This window comes from Mesocricetus auratus, unplaced genomic scaffold, assembly GCF_017639785.1.
Source record: "Mesocricetus auratus isolate SY011 unplaced genomic scaffold, BCM_Maur_2.0 Super-Scaffold_100040, whole genome shotgun sequence".
Taxonomy (NCBI): Eukaryota; Metazoa; Chordata; class Mammalia; order Rodentia; family Cricetidae; genus Mesocricetus; species Mesocricetus auratus.
The window spans coordinates 5,160,171-5,178,519 of NW_024429217.1; the positions used below are offsets into that span (position 1 = coordinate 5,160,171).

The 18,349-nt window shown below is 41.9% G+C and overlaps 1 protein-coding gene across 1 annotated transcript; it reads left to right on the plus strand.

Moving 5' to 3' along the window:
• The first annotated feature begins 3,922 nt into the window (after nucleotides 1-3,922).
• On the plus strand, nucleotides 3,923-15,393 carry LOC101824185 (interstitial collagenase A). Its single transcript, XM_013118541.3, has 10 exons — nucleotides 3,923-4,021; nucleotides 4,593-4,834; nucleotides 4,933-5,081; nucleotides 5,281-5,406; nucleotides 6,410-6,568; nucleotides 6,666-6,783; nucleotides 12,291-12,424; nucleotides 13,893-14,055; nucleotides 14,515-14,618; nucleotides 14,850-15,393. Exons 1-10 carry the CDS (start codon nucleotides 3,923-3,925, stop codon nucleotides 14,957-14,959), a joined length of 1,404 nt encoding a protein of 467 aa, XP_012973995.1. The 3' UTR covers nucleotides 14,960-15,393.
• Nucleotides 15,394-18,349: the final 2,956 nt, after the last annotated feature.

Sequence of the window (18,349 nt, forward strand, 5' to 3'; positions counted from 1 at the left end):
GTCCTGGAACTCACTCTGTAGACCAGGCTGGCCTCTAGCTCACAGAGATCCCCCTACTTCTACCTCAGAGCTCTGGGATTAAAGGCATGGTGCCACCATACCATGTACAAGTAAGTACATTTTCTAAAACTCATTTCAGTTCTTTTTTCAAGTAAAGGATAATAGTTTATAAATGTTTAAAAGCTTCTAAACTACATAACACATAGATTCTTGCAAGATCAAAGATTTTCTGAACCTCTTTGAGGACCACCCTGTATGCAACTGTTGCCTCCCTAAACCCTGATGGTCATATTATCCTCTCTCAAGTGAGTTTAGTAGCCCTATTTTCTAGGTCCTTGGTTGTTAAGACTTCATATTCTACCTCAAAATCCAGCTCTGGGGCACACACCCAGAGGTCTCCACACCCACTGCAGAGACACCTGCTCATCCATGTTCATTGCTGTTCTCTTCATAATAGCCAGGAACTGGACATAGCTTAGCTGCCCATCAACAGATGAACTGATATAGCATATTCATTCAAGGAATATTATCCAGTTGTTAAAAAATTACGGAATTCAATGGTAAATGGATAGAGTCAGAAAAAAGTCATCCTGAGTGAGATAGCCCAGACCCCAAAAGACAAATATGGCAGGTATTGGCTTATATGTGGATGTTATCTTTTAACACTATTTGAATAACTGCAGAGGTTAGGTATAGAGTAAGGAACTACTGGAGAAGGAAGGATCTCCCAAGGAAGGGGATAGAACATACAGTTAGAGATAAGCAGAAGGGATGCTGGATTGGGAGGATTAAACTTCGAGGGGGAGGAACTGCAAACAACAGGATGTTTGAGGAGTCACACAAAAACCTACCGCGTCAGAAGCCTCTTAAAGTATATATGTGTGTGAAAGAAATCTGAATGGAAACACCAAATAATGACAAAGTCAAAGCCTCAAGTAGACATCACTCGAATTCAAATGAAACCTCCAATGAGTGTCAAGAATGGGTTGCATCCAACTGAGTTGTTGTCAAAGGTGTCCCATAACCCCCCCCCCAACAACAACTCAGTCTGTTACCAAGGCTATTGGTTGCTCTCTACACGCTGATGTTTAGGCCCTATTGCTGAAGACAATACCTACACAACTCACTAAACACAGAGATGCTGAGCCTTCCGAGAGCCTTCACTCCTACTGACTGGTGTTCATGGTGCTAGAAGGTACCCTGCGTACTACCAGAGGAGAAAGGTAAACACCAACCCAGCTGCAAGCCCTGTGGTCCACAGTCATGGCCTGTTTGCATGATAGGCTGGTATAATAGTGCACAAACACTGTGGGGTAGCCAGTAACTATCTGATTGGGTTTAGTGCCAGCTCCAAGAGCTGGAACCCATGCCTGACACTGCTCGTGGGACTAAATAGGCCATGGACCTAGGGGAAAACCAAATACTACTGTTCTGCCAAAGGAGCAAAGCAGTAAAATTCCTAATGATACTCTGCTATTTCCATAGGTCGGTGTCTGGTTCGGTCATCATCGGAGAAACTTTACCTCTCAGTAGATAGGACCAAATGCAGAGATGGATAAAACGGACAAAATGCAGAGGATGAGAGGCTTTGAAACACGTAGTTCTAACTGGGATGGCGCCATCAAATCCCTCCCCTCAAGGCTCAGGGGACTATGCGGAAGAGGAAGCAGAAAGACTGTGGAGGCCAGAGGGGATGGATGACACCGAGGAAACAATGTCCTCCGGTCACAGCAGGACTGACGCACGCATGGACTCACAGGGACTGATAGCACGCTCAGGACCTTCACAGGTCCAAAACAGATGGGGTCCAGTGATGGCATGGAGAAGTAGACACAAGCTCTCGTCACCAACCAAGAAACTACATCCAGTTGATAACTGCTCCAGAAGGAAAAGCTAGTTTCTCCAAGGAAGTCTCGCTGGGAGCACAAACCACACTTAAGGGCAGGTCCCATGCCCAGCAGTAGATGACAAACACAAAAGGAACTCGATAGTACCTTCCTGGTCTTCTGCTTATACGTATTATGGTCTCCGCTTTTATATTTTTATGGTGTGCGTGTGTGTATGTGTGTGCATGTGTGTGGTATGTGTGTGTATGTATGTGTATGTGTATGTGAGTGTGTGTATGTGTGTGTGTATGTGTGTGTGATGTCTCTTGCTATTTCTTTTTCTTTCTTCTTGTTTGTTAGTTTGCTCATTTTGTTTCATCCGTGTTTGTCTTTTCGTTTTCTGTCTGTTATTTTAAGAGACGAAGAAAGAGAGTTGGAGTTGGAAGGCTGGGGTGGTGGGGAAAACAAGAACCCATGTTCAGAATATATGGTATGAAAATAACTGTTTTACATAGACTGTAAAATAAAAAAGCATTCGCGGAGTGCCGGCCCCCGGAACTTCTGCAGTGTACTCTGCACCTCTCTTCTGATGTCTGTGTTCACTGCCTTCCTTGCCGAGGCTACAGTCGCTCTGCGGAAGTCTTTCCATGCCCACCTGCCCTCCATCTGCTGCCCACAGGAGGTCTCTGTCTGTGGGAGACTTCTTCCCAGCTCCATCCCCTGAGGCTTGACTCCCATATCACTCCTCTGAGATGAGGGGGCTCTGGATAAATGACCAGAGAGGAAATGAATGCTTCACATCAGCACGAGATCTACCAAAGCTGTGCTTATGAATAAGATATTCGCTGTGCAGAGAGAACAGACATGCACACGGTGAGGCTGTCCTGAGTACTCTGACTCTGGAACCAAGGGAAGGTGGGTGACGCCGTGCGGGCTGAAGTAAGGGAGGGGAGGTCAGTGCTTCTCCAAGTACACTCGGGAGTAGAGGCACCTACAGAGGCAGACCACCTTGTCTCTGTGATGGGGACACATGCCAGAGTCAGCACCCACTTCAATTTTGTATGGAATGTGAGTCTTTGAGTGCATGCCTTTCAGTGTGCAGTGATACGTGTATTTAGTCATGCAAGAAAGGCTCTGTGACTTTCTCAATGGATGAACACATAAATTTGTGCATGAATGTGTGTGTGTATGTAGTGTAAACACATGTCTCCCGCTAAATTATGCACACATACACAGGTATATACTCACCACACACATACCATACACACACATTACACACACCACACACATACACACATACCACATACATACCACACACGGACCATACACACACATACCACATACACCATACACACACATACCACACATAGCACACACACAACACATACCATACACACACATCACACACACCACATACATACACATATACCACACACATACCATACCTACCACACACACAATACATACACACCATACACACACATACCACACACCACACACCACACATGCCATACACACACATACCACACATCATACATACACATGGTACATATACCATATACACATATTACACATACTACACAATACACATATAACACACACCACACCCACCCACCACATATAACACACTATACACACACCATACACACAGACCACACACCACACACACACATACACACACGTGCACACACACATGTACACACACACACACACACGCACACGCAGGACCTTGGAGTATGCTGTTGGAGCATGCTGTGCCTATGTGTTTAACAGGCTTGGCCTTTTCTAAAATAAGATGGATATGAATTGGCGAAAACAACCATTTAATGGTGAAGGTTATCTCTTTCACAAATGTCCTCTTCGATGGATTACTGGGATTATCGCACCAAGCCAGCCCAAACAATTTGCTAGGGGTCATAGTTTCTGATTTCCCAGTCTCTTCACTGCGGATGAAGAGGAGGCCGTGAGTCATGAGTCACACAGCCTCTGGCTTTCTAGAAGTGTGAGAAGTCCCTATAAAAAGATGGAGTTTCCTGCATGGGTTACTGAAGCAGCAGGGAGGGAGCACTGTGGGCTGCCCAGCGGACAGGGACACCATGCCTAGCCTTCCTTTGCTGTTGCTTCTTTGGGGCACCAGCTCTTATGCCTTCCCTGTGTTTCAAGACGGACAGCGGCAAGATGTGGAGACTGCCTGGGTAAATGGGTGCGGCAGGAATTCAAGTCTCTTCGTCCTTCTGTTCTAGAGTGATGGCAGTTATGGGTGGATTTTCTCCTACGAGATATGGTGTTCATCAGAAACGGGACCTTCTCAAAAAGTCTAGATACTCCTTTCTGGTTGGAGGGGAGGGAACCCAAGGAAGGAGAGGCAGATCCCTCTAAAATGTGCATTTCAAAAGAGTGCAAACCTCACCTACAAATCTTGTTCTACCACAGGCTTCCGTATTCTCAGTGCTCAATGGTGGGAGATCTCTGCTCAGCAGTAATGAAGGAAGTGAGGGCAGTGAAAGTAATTCTCTAGTTTGGCTGAAACTTCAGGATGTCAGTTTTTTTTAAAGGAGAACCGGTTTCCATTTAGTGCTTCAGTAACTTTAACTATTTACGTGTTTTAATGAAATGTATGAGTGTGCCATGTCTCCGCCAACCTCAGGTAGAGGTCAACACTGGTCTTCAGACCTCCTGAGCCTGGGTTCTCTGCAGGCAGCAAATGCGCTTAACTGCTGAGCCATGTCTCCAGACCTAGTGGTTCATTAATTTTATGTTTTTCAGAAATACCTGGAAAACTACTACAACTTGAACAAAGAGACAGCAGCTAGTGACCCAAGTGTTAAGGAGTTGATGGCTAGAAAGCTGAAGCAAATGCAGCAAATATTTGGGCTGAAGGTGACTGGAAAGTCAGACCCTGAAACCCTCAGAGCGATGAGGAAACCCAGGTGTGGGGTACCTGATGCGACACCATACGCTATTACTTACGACAACCCACGCTGGACAAAAACGAATCTGACATACAGGTAACGAGACCCGCGTCAGAATCAAAACGGGGTCATCCTCCGCCATTTGAGTAGAAGGAAGCAAGACCCAACGTGTCTCCATCTTACTTTTTCCTTAGCATTTTAAACTACACACCGTATTTGTCAAGAGCAGTTGTGGAAGAGTCCATCGAGAAGGCCTTCCAAGTCTGGAGTAGTGTGACACCACTAACGTTCTCCAGGGTCTATGACGAGGAGGGGGACATCGAGCTGGCTTTCTACAGAGGAGGTAAGCTCTTTATCCTCACCTGCCCCTCACCCTCCTCTGTTTTGCAGGGCAGGTGCTTGCTGAAGAGAGTTATTCAGTTTATGGGTGGTGGAGTCAAATAACATCACATTGCATGGAAGTCTGTTGACTGCTCAGCAAAGTTCTGAGCTAACCAACAACAGAGCCAAATGAGCCTTTTATTGAATTTTGTTTCTTGCAGACCATGACGACAATAACCCCTTTGACGGACCTAACTACAGCCTTGCTCACGCTTTCCAGCCAGGCCCAAGGATTGGGGGCGATGTTCATTTCGATCTTGATGAAAGGTGGACCGACACCAGTGAGAGTAAGTCTTCTGATGCTGCTCCTCTCGATTCCCTTCCTAGCTCATTGCGTGCTGATCGATCTGATGGCTAGAATGCATTAGCAGAAGTAGGTGGCCTATTATCACTCAGAGAACCAGTGGCGCACGGAGAAGCGAGAAACAGGAGTGATTTCTGATCATGTATCGTCTCCCTGGTGGCAGAAAGGTCACTCTAAAACTTCACAAGAAACTCTGAGGGCTGGTGAGATGCAGCTCCTGAAATTCAGAGTTTGATTCCTTGGAAGGAGAAACTGTATCCTCTGAGTTGTTCTCTGCCTTTCACACAGGCATCCTCTGTGTACTCTGTGCTTGCACATGAGCGATGCATGCACACACACACATGCACACGCATGCATGCACGCACATACACACACACACACACACACACAATAAGTAAATGTAAACAACCTTTCTTTGAAGAAGAAAGAAAATGTTGAAGGCTTTAACGTTTTACTTATGTACCTGGAATATTTTTTTACAAGTAGAGGTAACAAACTTAACAAATTTGGTATTGAACTTGGAAAACTGAATGAAGAAAAAAATAGTCTGTGTTTTCCAATTTTTCCAGCACTAATCATTTACCAGATTTGGAAATAAAAAAATCTGTGCGTTGATGAGCTTGAGAGTACTTTCCCAGAAAGTGTGCATCTTTGTATGAACTATTATGCAAACTGTTAGAGCCTCATTGCCCCTCTGCAAAGGAACTCATCCCAGCTCATTGTTAACACGAACTCATGTGAGCTGGGCTTTAGATCAGTGAGATTTCTATTGTACCAGTATAATTCTAGAGTGTAGGCTTGACTGTGTGTGCATGCTCCGACCATCAGAAAAAGGCTGTATATATATATATATATGTGTGTGTGTGTGTGTGTGTGTGTGTGTATTTCAAAAGGGACTAAGAGGATATAATATTCATCCTGGAAGATTATTTCCTTACTAAACAATATAATTTTTAGTAATTAGAAACTGATCTTTGTCCTTCCAGATTTCAACTTGTTCTATGTTGCAACTCATGAATTGGGTCACTCCCTTGGCCTCACTCATTCTTCCGATATAGGGGCACTAATGTTCCCCAGCTATACATGGTACACTGATGACTTTGTGCTAAACCAGGACGATATTAATCGCATCCAGGCTTTATATGGTGAGTGAAGCCGCCACTAGCTGTAGAAGGCGCTTTCATTCTTCAGGTAGGCTTCTGGAACCGAAGGAACTAACTCCATGTCTCTGATATTCTTCAGGACCTTCCCCAAATCCCGTCCAGCCCACAGGTGCAACAACCCCACAACCGTGTGATAGTGATCTAACCTTTGATGCTATAACTACATTTCGGGGAGAGGTGATGTTCTTTAAAGGCAGGTAAGATCTTTGGTTTTCACTGGGCTTTATATTCACTGTTGCAGGCCACCAACATGGCTCATGCATTAACCTACAAGTGTTTGTAATTATGTGGTAACGATTGATTATGTTTCTTTTCTTTCTACAACTTATAATGACTAGCTCCACACGGATTAGGTCAGTTGACTGAGTAAAATCACCACTGTAGTGAAAACACATTAATCTAGTGTCATTTTATGGATCTGAAAATCAGGCAGGGAAGGAAAGAGAGGCCCTCTGGGGACACAGAGCAGATACCAGTCTCCTAGCCCTTATCCAGAGCTCTTTCTGAGCTCCCAGTCTGTGCGCTGATGAGCATTATTTATATGATTCGAAGCATAACAAGATGTTCATAGACATATGTATTATTTTTATGTTTGAGATTATAACATAATTGCATCCTTTTGCCATTCCCTTTCCTCCCCAATACCTCCCCACACCCCCTCCTTGCTCTCTTTCAAATTCATAGCCTCTTCCTTCATTAGCCGTTTTTACGTGCATCTATGTGTATACATATGTAAACCCCTAAATATAATCTGCTCGCTCTGTATCTTGTTACTTGTATGTATTTTTAGGGCTGATCATTCAGTACTGGATAATCAATTGGTGTGCTCTTCCTTGGGGAAGACTATTCCTCTTGTTCTTGGCATTTCTTAGTTGCCTGTAGCTCTTTGTGTAGGACTGAGGCCTTGTGGGCTTTCCTAACCCACTTCGGAAGCTCTGTTGCTGTCCTTACTCAGCTGGTGTTTAGGCAGTCAAGTTGAGACGTTTCAGGTGTACTTCCAACATTACTAGGAGACACAGTGCCGCGGCAAACTCCCACTCATCTCTATCCCACTCGCTCAATGCTCCCTGAGCCTCAGGTATGGGAGTGTTCTGTTGATGTATCCACTGGTACTGAACTCCACAACCTTACATTTTCATTGGATGTGGTTCTCTGTAGCGGGCTCTGTATGTTGCAAGAAGAAGTTTCCTTGTTGAGGGCTAAACACTACACTTATCTGTGGCCATAAAGACAAATATTTAGAATGAAGTTAGGGATTATGATAGTCTAGTAAAGTGGTTATTATAGATTTTCCTCCAAGATCCATGACACCACTATGCCTGGCACAGTTCGCCTCTAAAAGAGCAGGTCTGAAGTACAATTAGAGAGCTGTTGGTCACTACTGCACCCTTAAGGGTATAGTGCCATGCTGGTCGTTACTGTGGGTTCATAAATGCCACAGCTGGATAGAACTCCTGTCAGCCTCTCACCTTTGGGAGCTTGCACGGCATTTTCTGGAATCATGATAGCTCAGGGAGAAGGCTTTCAGGTTAGTGTGTGTGAAGTGCATGGTGTCTTCAGCAATAGGGATATTATCTTCCACCTCTGGGGGCAACTGAGGATAATGGCAATAGCCTATAATGTCAGGGTTGTCTGAGACTCAGAAGAACTCAGAAGAAGGATTCTCATACCTGGTGTTGGGTTTTTTGGTTTTTTTTTAGTTAGGTGGTCTGAATCCTTGTTACATTTTCAGACACCCCTACTTTTTTTTACCGTTCTCCTTCTTTCTTCTGTATTTATCTCCCTAATTAGAGCTACCCTTTACCCACTCTTTTTCTGATCAAATCACTTGTCCCCTACCATTCTTCTCTTTATTGCTCCCCAACTCTTCTACCCTACTAATGGTCCCTTTTTATTTTACTAGTTTCTGTAGTTACTCCACGATGTTTACTCTCCTCTGATGATTTGGAGCTAGGAGCCTCCAATGACAGAGAATGTGTGCTGGTTGTCGTCCTGGGTCTGGGATTCTTCACTCAATATGATGTTTCTAGTTCCATCTATTTATCTGCAAAGTTCACAACTTCATTTTTCTTTACAGATAAGAATACTCATATATATGTATATATAAAATACTCATATATATGCATATATATGTATATTCAATATCCATTCCTTCAGTTGAAGGACATTTAGGTTGCTTCCATTTCTTAACAAAACAGCAATGAACATGGATGAGCAAGTATCTATGGGCATATGCCAAGGAGTGATACGGCAGGTTTATATTTATTTGTTTCAGAATTCTTCACACCGATTTCCCTAGTGGCTTTGCCAGTTTGCAGTTCCGACAAACAGTGAATGAGGGTTATCATTTGTAATTATACCTACATTCTGTTTTTAAGTATTTCATCAAGGATTTTTGAGTCTATGTTCATCAGGGGTATTGGTCTATAATTTTTTTTTGTGTGTATGTCTTACCTGGGTTGGGTATTAGAGAATAGTAATGGCTTCATAGAAGGAATGTGGGTCGGTTCCTTCTGCTTTTGTTAATAGTTTTAAAAGGATTGGCTGTAGATATTCTCTGAATGTCTGATAGAATTCTGATGTGAATCCAACTGGCCCTGGACTTTCTTTTTTTAATTTTCCTGCTTGGAGGCTTTTTATTACTACGTTGTCTCCTCATTTGTCATGAATCTGTTTAGATACCTGACGTCTTCTAGGTTTAATTTTGGTGATTTGACTGGATCTAGAAATTAATCCAGTTCTTTTAGGTTTTTCTTTTTAGCTTAATAGAGTGCATTTTAAAAATATTCCCTTTTAATATTCTGAATTTCTTTACTATCTATGGTAATGTTTTCTGTTCTATTCTGGTTCCTTTAATTTAGGTCTTCTCTTACTTTAGTTGGGCCAAGAGGCTACCACTCTTGTCTATCTTCTCATAGACGCAACTCTTAGATTCCTTGATTCTTTATATTATTTTGTTTCTATTTCATTGATTTATGATCTGATTTTATTATATTTTGCCGTCAACTAGATTTGTATTTAGTTTGCTTATGTTTTCCCAAGTTTTTGAGTTGCATCATTTATCTGCACTCTTTCTGATTTTTAATCTTAATATAGGCATTTTGAGCTATAAATTTTTCCCTTTAAGACTGCTTCCAGCATGTTGCAGAGCTACTGTTGTGTTTGGTTCTGCTTTCTTTAGTTCCAGGGATTTTTTATGTCTTCCTTGAGTTCTTCTTTGACTCATTCATCATTCAACAATGAGTTATTTAATCTCCATGAGTCTGTGTACTTCCTAGTATTTGTGTGCTGTCATTTTGAAGTTTTATTGCTCTATGATCAAATAGGATGCAAGGAGTTGTTTAAATCTTTTTTAATTGTGAAGATTTTCTGTGCTCCAGGATGTGGTCTATTTCAGAATAGCTCCCATGTACTACTGAGTATGTCTTGTATTCCTTGATCTTTGGATGGAACATTTTGTAGATACCTGTTAAGTCCATTTGACACATGATAGAAATTAATTATGATGTTTCTGTTTTATTTTTGGTCCAGATGACCTGTCTATTGGATAAAACAGCATTTTGAAACCATCTATTAATGGATAGATTTTACTTTGTGTCTTTAAATCAAGTTTTACATTTAAAAAAATGAAATTGGGTAAACCAGAATTCCTGCGTAAATTCTTAGAATTGAAGCGTCTTCTTGGTTAGATAGTCTCTTGATTAGAGTAAAGTGTCTCTCTTTGTATCTTCTGATTAGTTTTAGTTTGAAGTCTATTTTGTCAGGCATTAGGATACTCACACCTGCTTGCTTCCTGGCCCATTTGATAGGAGTATTTTTATCCATCATTTTACTCTACAAAGATGCTTATCTTTAAAGCTAAGAAGTATTTCTTGTAGACAGCAGATGGATTTTGGTTTTTTTTGATCCATTCAGTCAGCCCATGTCTTTTGATTGAGAAACTAGGGTCACTGATATTTAGAGCTATTATTGAAATATGTGTGTTAATGGTGCTTATGATGTTAATTCTTGTTGTTGTTGCTGTGTTCTCAATGATACTGTGTGCATTAGTAATTATGGCATCATATTTTTTCTGTAGTCTCTCTTCAGTTCTAAATATTGTTTACTGTATTTTCTTTAGATTTGACCTGTTGAATAGAAAAAAATTAGGTTGTTAATATTGTGGACAGATTTTCTTGCTCCTTCAGTTATGATGGGTAGTTCTGTTGGGTATATTAGTCTGCACTAGCTGTCATGGTTTTTAGAATTCGGAATGCATTGCTTCAGGCTCTTGTGGCTTTGAAAGTTTCCACTGAGAAATCTATTATCTAATGGGTTCCCTTTACATGTGACTTGTCCTTTTTCTCTTGCAACTTTCAGCACACTTTCTTTGATATGTGCACTTAGCGTTTTAACTATGACATACTGTGGGTATTTTCTTTTTCTGGTCTTTTTGTATCTGCATGGGCAGGTTTTTCTTTGGTTTGGGAACGTTTTCTTCTGTGATCTTGTTGAAGATCTAGTCTATGCTGTTGACTTGGGGTTCTCCTTCCTATCTAGGCCTGTGATTTATTTGAAGGCTTGCTGTTTTTCATGGTGCCCCACATTTCCTGAGTGTTCCTTTCCTAGGTGTATTTTTGTAATGTGTCATATTCATTGCTTATTTGTTCTAGATCTTCTCCTTTATCTCTGAGTCCTCATACCCTAGCTTCTGCTTGATTCATTAAAATTGTCAGGCCTTCCTTTGCATTTTCTAGTTGAGTTTGGATTTTCAATTCCATCTTCATTTCAGCTTGAGTTCCTTTCAATATTTTTATCACCTTATTGAATCCCATTATTAAGTCTTGGATTGTCTTTGCCTTTTCCATCAACTTTATGTTTGTATTTTCCGGGGTATCACTCAGGCATTTATTCTCTTTAAGCTCTTTATCTTTGATTTAATTGAGTCATTTCTTTGTAACTTCTTTAAACTTCTTTTATTCTTCAATGAAGTTATGATTGTTCTTTTAAATTCTGTGCCTTCGGGTTAATCTGGGATATTCTTACTATCAAACATTTCTACAGGACTGGTAGCTTTTGAAGAGAAGATGTAGGTTTGAGCTGTCATTTTCTATGGTTGGTATATTTTCAACAGGGTCTGGGAATGTGAGCATCGTTTGACAGTTCTAAATCTGATGTGGCCAGAGCAGGTGAGAGAGAAGAGATACTCGGGGATGACAACCACCACTCAGTACAGGATACTGTGCTGCATTTGGTCACATGCCACAGACAGGTCCTCATAGGTCACCAAAGCTATTGCATTTTGAAGGCTTATACAATATTGTTAATCACAGTCAAGACAAAAATCAAACTGTACTAGAACCGACAATAATAGAAATCAACTATTGTTTGTCATCATCTTCACTGAAATTTGTTGATACCGAGGCTCAAACCCAGGGCTTTACACATGTCAGACCAGAGCTACCACTGAGCTGTATCCCCAGTCCTGTCTTCACTGCCTTTTATTCCTTATATTGTGTCCAGATGATATACTACTTTCAATTTTAAGATTTGCCGCAGCATAAATATTTCTGTCAAGAGACAAGCATATTGAACAGAAACCTTCATGCCCAGGCTCTTTTGGATAGATGGTAGACATTTGCTGACAGCAGCACTCCAGTGAAAATGGAGCAGAGACTGCTGGGAGACTCACTGACAACTGTGCTCTCTCTTCCTTTCAAATCAGGTTCTACATTCGTGTAGCCCGATTCTTGCCAGAACCTGAGCTCAATTTGATAGGTATACTCTGGCCAAATCTGCCAGGTAAACTTGATGCTGCTTATGAAGCTAGTATAATAGATGAAGTCCGCTTTTTCAAAGGTAATGTTTCTGATTGTTTCTCTGTTTTATAAATGAAATTTTCATCTAGCTTGGAGTTAGATAAAATGGTTAGCTGTATTCACTGAGCGTGCTTCTGAAAATCTAAGTTTCATGAAGTAAGTTAATAGGAGCCCACTGGCTTAGTTAAAAGTTGTATTATATATTTAGCATCATTTTAATTAAAAAGTAAATGACTGCAGATATAACTCTTTAGGCTTGCAAACAATCACTGTGTTTTAAACTTCCTTCATATCACTGGGAGTGGTCAGAAATAAAGCTGAGAGACATGAGTCAGTCCTAGAAAGGGTGACACAGAACACTTTTGTGTATGCAGTTTCCTAGACCCCGTTTTAATGTGAGCCATCCCCTTGAAAGAGAGGCAGACAAGGCACTGCTGACTTGGTTTCTCCTGGAAAGATATACCATATTCCTCTGACTCTCATCCCAAGGCTCTTTTCTCAACACCAGGCTGCATGGTGGTGAATGAAATCAGTTGTGTTCCCAGTACCCTTGTCCTGATGACATCTTGCCTCAAAAAACAAAAGGGATTCTCAAGTCTCACTGCAAACCTTCCTTGAGAGACTGTAAATTTTACCAAGTTTTCCAGGCAACTCATAGATGAATGTATGAGAAAATCAAAGTCACTGTGGATGGAATCCAGTGAGTCTGTGTGACTCAATGAGTTCAAAGAGTCTAGCACTTCTGACTTGAAGACCATGTCAGACACATGTGCTTTTACCACCATGTTTGGTATAGTGTAACCATGGAGACGCGTGGTACAGTTGCACACTCACACAAAGGAGAGAATGCAGTTCAGACTGGAACAACACGTCTCCAGCCTTTATTATGTGAAATTAAATAGAAGTTCACATACACAGCATTTCAAGACACCATTTCAAGTGGGCTAAAATAAGCATGTTTGTGAACAAGAGTGATCTTGCCTTCAAAACAGATCAATTTTCTATGATATACTTTTTAAAAATGCCATTGAACTTTGTTACCATTGAGGTAACCTAGAACTTCTAATTGTTTGAGTATCTGGCTTTGGAAAGGAACTTCAAATGAAATAGGGTGGAAAAGATAACTTTCAAAGCTTGTTACAGAATAGAATGACCTAGAAAGAAAAAAAAACAGATAAACCAGGCTTGGTGGCTCATACCTTTATTCCTATCATTTAAAAGGCTAAGGCAGGAGGATTGCTGCAAATTGGAGGTCAAGCATAGTTTCATAGTGAATTCTAGACCAGACTACATTATAGTGTGAGATTCTGTCTCAAAAACACAAGAATCAATCAAACAAACAAAAAATAAACTAATTTAATCAGTTTGAAATTGGATCCCAGTATTAGCATTTAACACAGAACATTTTCCCTGGATGGTTGCAGTCTGTAGCTAGGGTACCACTCTAGCCTGTGAGGCTTAGCTGGAAATGTAGACAAAGAAGTTCATCTGTGGCTTTTGATTGGCAGGCAATAGGGTGTGGGCTGTCCGTACGCAGAGTGTCCTGAGAGGATTCCCAGTGGACATCCAGAGCTTCTTTGGCTTCCCCAGCAGTGTGACACACATTGATGCGGCTGTCAGTGAGGAATACAGTGAAAAGACATACTTCTTTGTTGATGACATGTACTGGAGGTAAAGACTGAAATCCAAATAATGTTAGGGTGACAGTTGTTTGAATACAGACATGGTCTTGGCCAATTGCCTTTTTTGTGAATGGTTGTAGTCACTGACCATTCATTAGTCTGTGGGCTGACAGGGAATCCAGTGAGTTTATGACACTGTTTGGGGCTGTGAAAAGGTAAGACAGTAAGGGCATCCAACTTCTTAAACTGCTTTGGCCTAAACTTAACCATTCACATAGCATTTTACCTTAAGAGAGTATCTGTGTAGTTCACTGGATTTCAGAAGGACCTTATGCATGTTTTGACACACCCAACATTCAACTTTCCTTCCCTCACCCAATTCACTCTTCTCTAATTTCAAGAATTAAAAATTTGTATGCAATCCATGCTGATGTGTTTTCCATAAATAGTGTAAGCAATCTGAATGTTTGGTCAAAGGTCCTGATAGTTCTAACCACTTTTTGATCAGGTATGATGAACGTAGACGGTCCATGGATCCAGGTTATCCAAAATTAATATCAGAGGGCTTCCCTGGAGTTGGCAATAAAGTTGATGATGTTTTCGAGAAAAATGGTAAGTGTATAAATGTATTTTCTTCATTTGTGACAATACTAAAAGTAATAGTATTGTTCTAGGATAACCAAGACAGAGAAAGCCTGTCTCAAAAAAAAACACAAAAAATAAATGTAAATTAAAATACAAATGTTAAAAATATATATACTGAAGTCATGCAGTACTCAGGTTTTAGTTAAAATCTGGAAACTACATGTATAATATAATAAATATATTTCATTGCATTTCTAGGGTATTTCTATTTCTTTCGTGAAACAACTCAATACAGATTTAACCTTCAAACAAAAAGGGTTGATGCTATCCGGGATTCTAACACCTGGTTCAACTGCCAAAGATTCTAGTGGCCTGTTCCCAGTCAATGAAAATGCATTTCTCATGATGTAAAAGAAGATATTTTTCTGAAGAGTCAAGCATTTTTATATTTATTTATCTTCTAGAATTGTTGGTACACTTGTATTTATATTTTGCCTTGCATATCTTATAGCTCATATTTTATATATTTTATATCTCATCTTGCATATTTTGGCTGACAATAGTTATGAACTAAAACAGTTTAGTGCCACAATTGACAGCCCAAAAAGATCGAGTCATTGAAGGAGGCTGTTTGTGTGTGTCTCTGACATTACCCCTAGGCCTCTCCTTTCAAGAGAGGAGGGTCAGCAGACAAACTCTCCCAGAAGAAAAGCGGTTCTTGAACACATGAATCACTCTACATGAGAAAAAGCCATTGGTGCTTTGGGTCTGTTTTTTTAAAACATCTTACAGCCCCGGCTGGCATTGTACTCACACCTCTTCTAACGCTGACACCCAAATGCTGGGTTACGAGCGTGCCTGTCATGCCCAGCTAAGAGTTTACTTGTACAAAATAAAGATTTGATACTTAAAACAAAGCTACTTTTGTCTCTACTGCTTTATAAGCCTTCTGTTTCATTATGCTGTCGCTACCTGATTATAAAGCCTCACTTATAAATGCTATTTCTTTCAAATTTGAAATGGAAAACAATATGAAACCTACTCATGAGAAAATTAGTCTATCCAAATTTTTCGAATTTCTACACTTTTGTGGAGCTCGTCTACAGCAGGTGTGCCTCACATAAGCACAGGCATCATGGCACCTAGTCCTTCTTAAGTCTCATCAGGTACGAAGGCTCAGAGTGGGTGCCAAACACTGGGCCATGATGTACCCCACAGGACTACGAGGCTGGACAAGAAAGGAGTTATTGAAATGGGCACCTGTAACTTGGGACTAGGTATTCCAAAAGGAATCCAGGAGCTGTCCCCAAGTGCTGTTCACCTGGCGTCTCACATCGTGCACACGTGACGTCCCACAGTATACGGTGGAAAGACCAAAACTTCTGTCTCACAGTGTTGAGTTAGCAGCCGGAAGGTGCAGGGAGACGGGAGCTTTATTACACGGAAATGAAGCGCCCTGCACAAGACTCTGGGCCTGAGGAAGGCCCAGAGGGCAGTTTCCCCTAAGACTATAAGGTATGTATTAGAAAAGGGACACATCGGTGTCTGAGCGTGTCCATATTGTGGAGGTCAAACAGTGTCTTAGGGTTTCTGCTGCTATGAAGGCACACCATGACCACTGCAACTCTCCTAAAGGGATAATGTTCCACTGGGGGTGGCTTACAGTTTCCAAGGTGTAGTCCATTATCGTCATGACGGGACATAGCTGCACGCAGGCAGACCTGGTGCCGGAGAAGAAGCAGAGAGATCCACATCTTAATCTGCAGGCAGCAGAAGGAAACGGTGTCACATTGACTAGACTTGAGCTTGTAAGACCCCAAAGCCTGCCTCCACAGTGACACACTGCCTCCAACAAGGCCACACCTCCTAATAGTGCCTCTCCCTATGGGCTGAGCATCCACACGAATGAGTTTGTTGGGGCCATTCCTATTCAGACCACCACAGACAGAAACCTCAGTTTTCATTCTTTACATGCCGTCCACCTTTCTTTTTTTCTTCCTTATTTTTTCTTCCTCTTCTTTCTTTCTTGTGAGAGCATCTCTCAGTGGCCTGGAACTCCCTGGATTGTCTGAGCAGGCTGGTCAGCGACATTCAGAGATTCCCTACGGCCTCCACCCCTCCCCCGTGCTGGAATTGCAGTCACAACCACCCTTTATTTTCATGTTAGTTGTGGTTAGCTAGTTGACCTTGAGTGCATTCCTGTTTTTATGATTCTAGTCTCAACCTTCTTGGGCTCTTATGCAGATTAGGAAGAGAGCATGCTTGAAATCTCACATGTAGGAGCCTCTGCTCTGAGGATTGAGTTGAACCTTTCCTTGATGAACCGAATATGCCCGCTTGCTTTACTGCATAAATATTCAATGAATTTAATAAATAACAATCAGGACTCCTTAGCCCTAAATCATTAATCTCTACAGGTGTGGTGGCTTATCCAACAAAATCCCTCCTGGGAGGCATGTCCTCTCATGGTTAGTCAACTACAGTCACAACCATAGCTCTCGGGCACACAGGAACCATCAGGTTGGCAGGGTGTGCCAACACCAACAAAGGTATGACTCAGTGAACAAAAGGCAACTGAGAACCTGTCAAGCCAGCACGTTGGGGCTGTTAGGAATCTGCCCAGCCAACAGCTCTGTCTGCTAAAGGCACGGAAATAAAATGAGAAGGGGCTTGTTGCCAGCATGGAGCACATACACAAACTAACACCTTGAGTGATGTTTTCCACACCACAGGAAAAGTGATAGGTGGTGATATTGTATACTAGCTCAAGTCTAGCTGACCTTGTCTGAGTCTGCTTAGAGTCAACTTTGCCTCTGATTTTCAGGTGTGTTTATTCTCTGTGTAGCACCTATACTAAGTCACAAGCTGACTTGGCTGTTTCTGGAAGTCTCTGCTGACACGCCTCCCTGTGGTAAGGAGGTAGATGGTACTGAAAAGGTCACTCCCGTATTTACTTGTCTCTAGCCCACTAACTTGAATTTCATACTTTAGATGTGGTAGGATGGCTTTCCTTTCACTGGAAGAAAAATGTACTTCAAACATTTTGGCACCCTCCAGCCTCTGTATTAAAAAGCAAGCTTGTGAGGCTGGAGAGACAATTCTGTAGCTAAGAGCACTGGCTGTTCCTCCAGGGGACCTGTTCAAGTCCCCAGCACCCACAGGGCAGCTCACAACTACCTGTGACTCCACTCCAAGGGATCTGACTCCCGCTTCCAGCCTCTGAGGGCACCTGAACACACATGGCATATACACAGAGAAACACGTACATATTCCTTTAAAGAGATAATTTTGGCTTAACAGCTACTGCAGCCTTTCCGTGTTTGAAGAGCACTCAGCTTGGCCAAGGGAAGGAATGAAAATACTTTTAATGGGTAATGTTAGGTGAAGAGAAGGGACTGGAAATTCCATTGTGAACCCTGATCATTTGTGCTTCGGAAGGAGGGAAAGGATAAAAACTGGAAAGCAGAGACAAGGAAGGGATGTGGTAGCATCTTCCCCTAATATGAAATCACCCGACTTCCATTAGACAAGTCTTCGTGGGGCCATCGTCTTGAAGCAGAGACTGATGACATCATCAGGAATGGGAGCCTGGGTGGACGCCTGAGCTTCACCTCTGGGACCTGCCACCTCCATGTTGGCTGCCTCTCACAGTACGCCCGCCTCTCCCAAGGGCCAGTGAGCCCATCTGAAAACCAGTGATGCCTGTTACACGCAAGGACTTAAAAAATTTCTGTCATTGTACCTTCCTAGATAGCCAT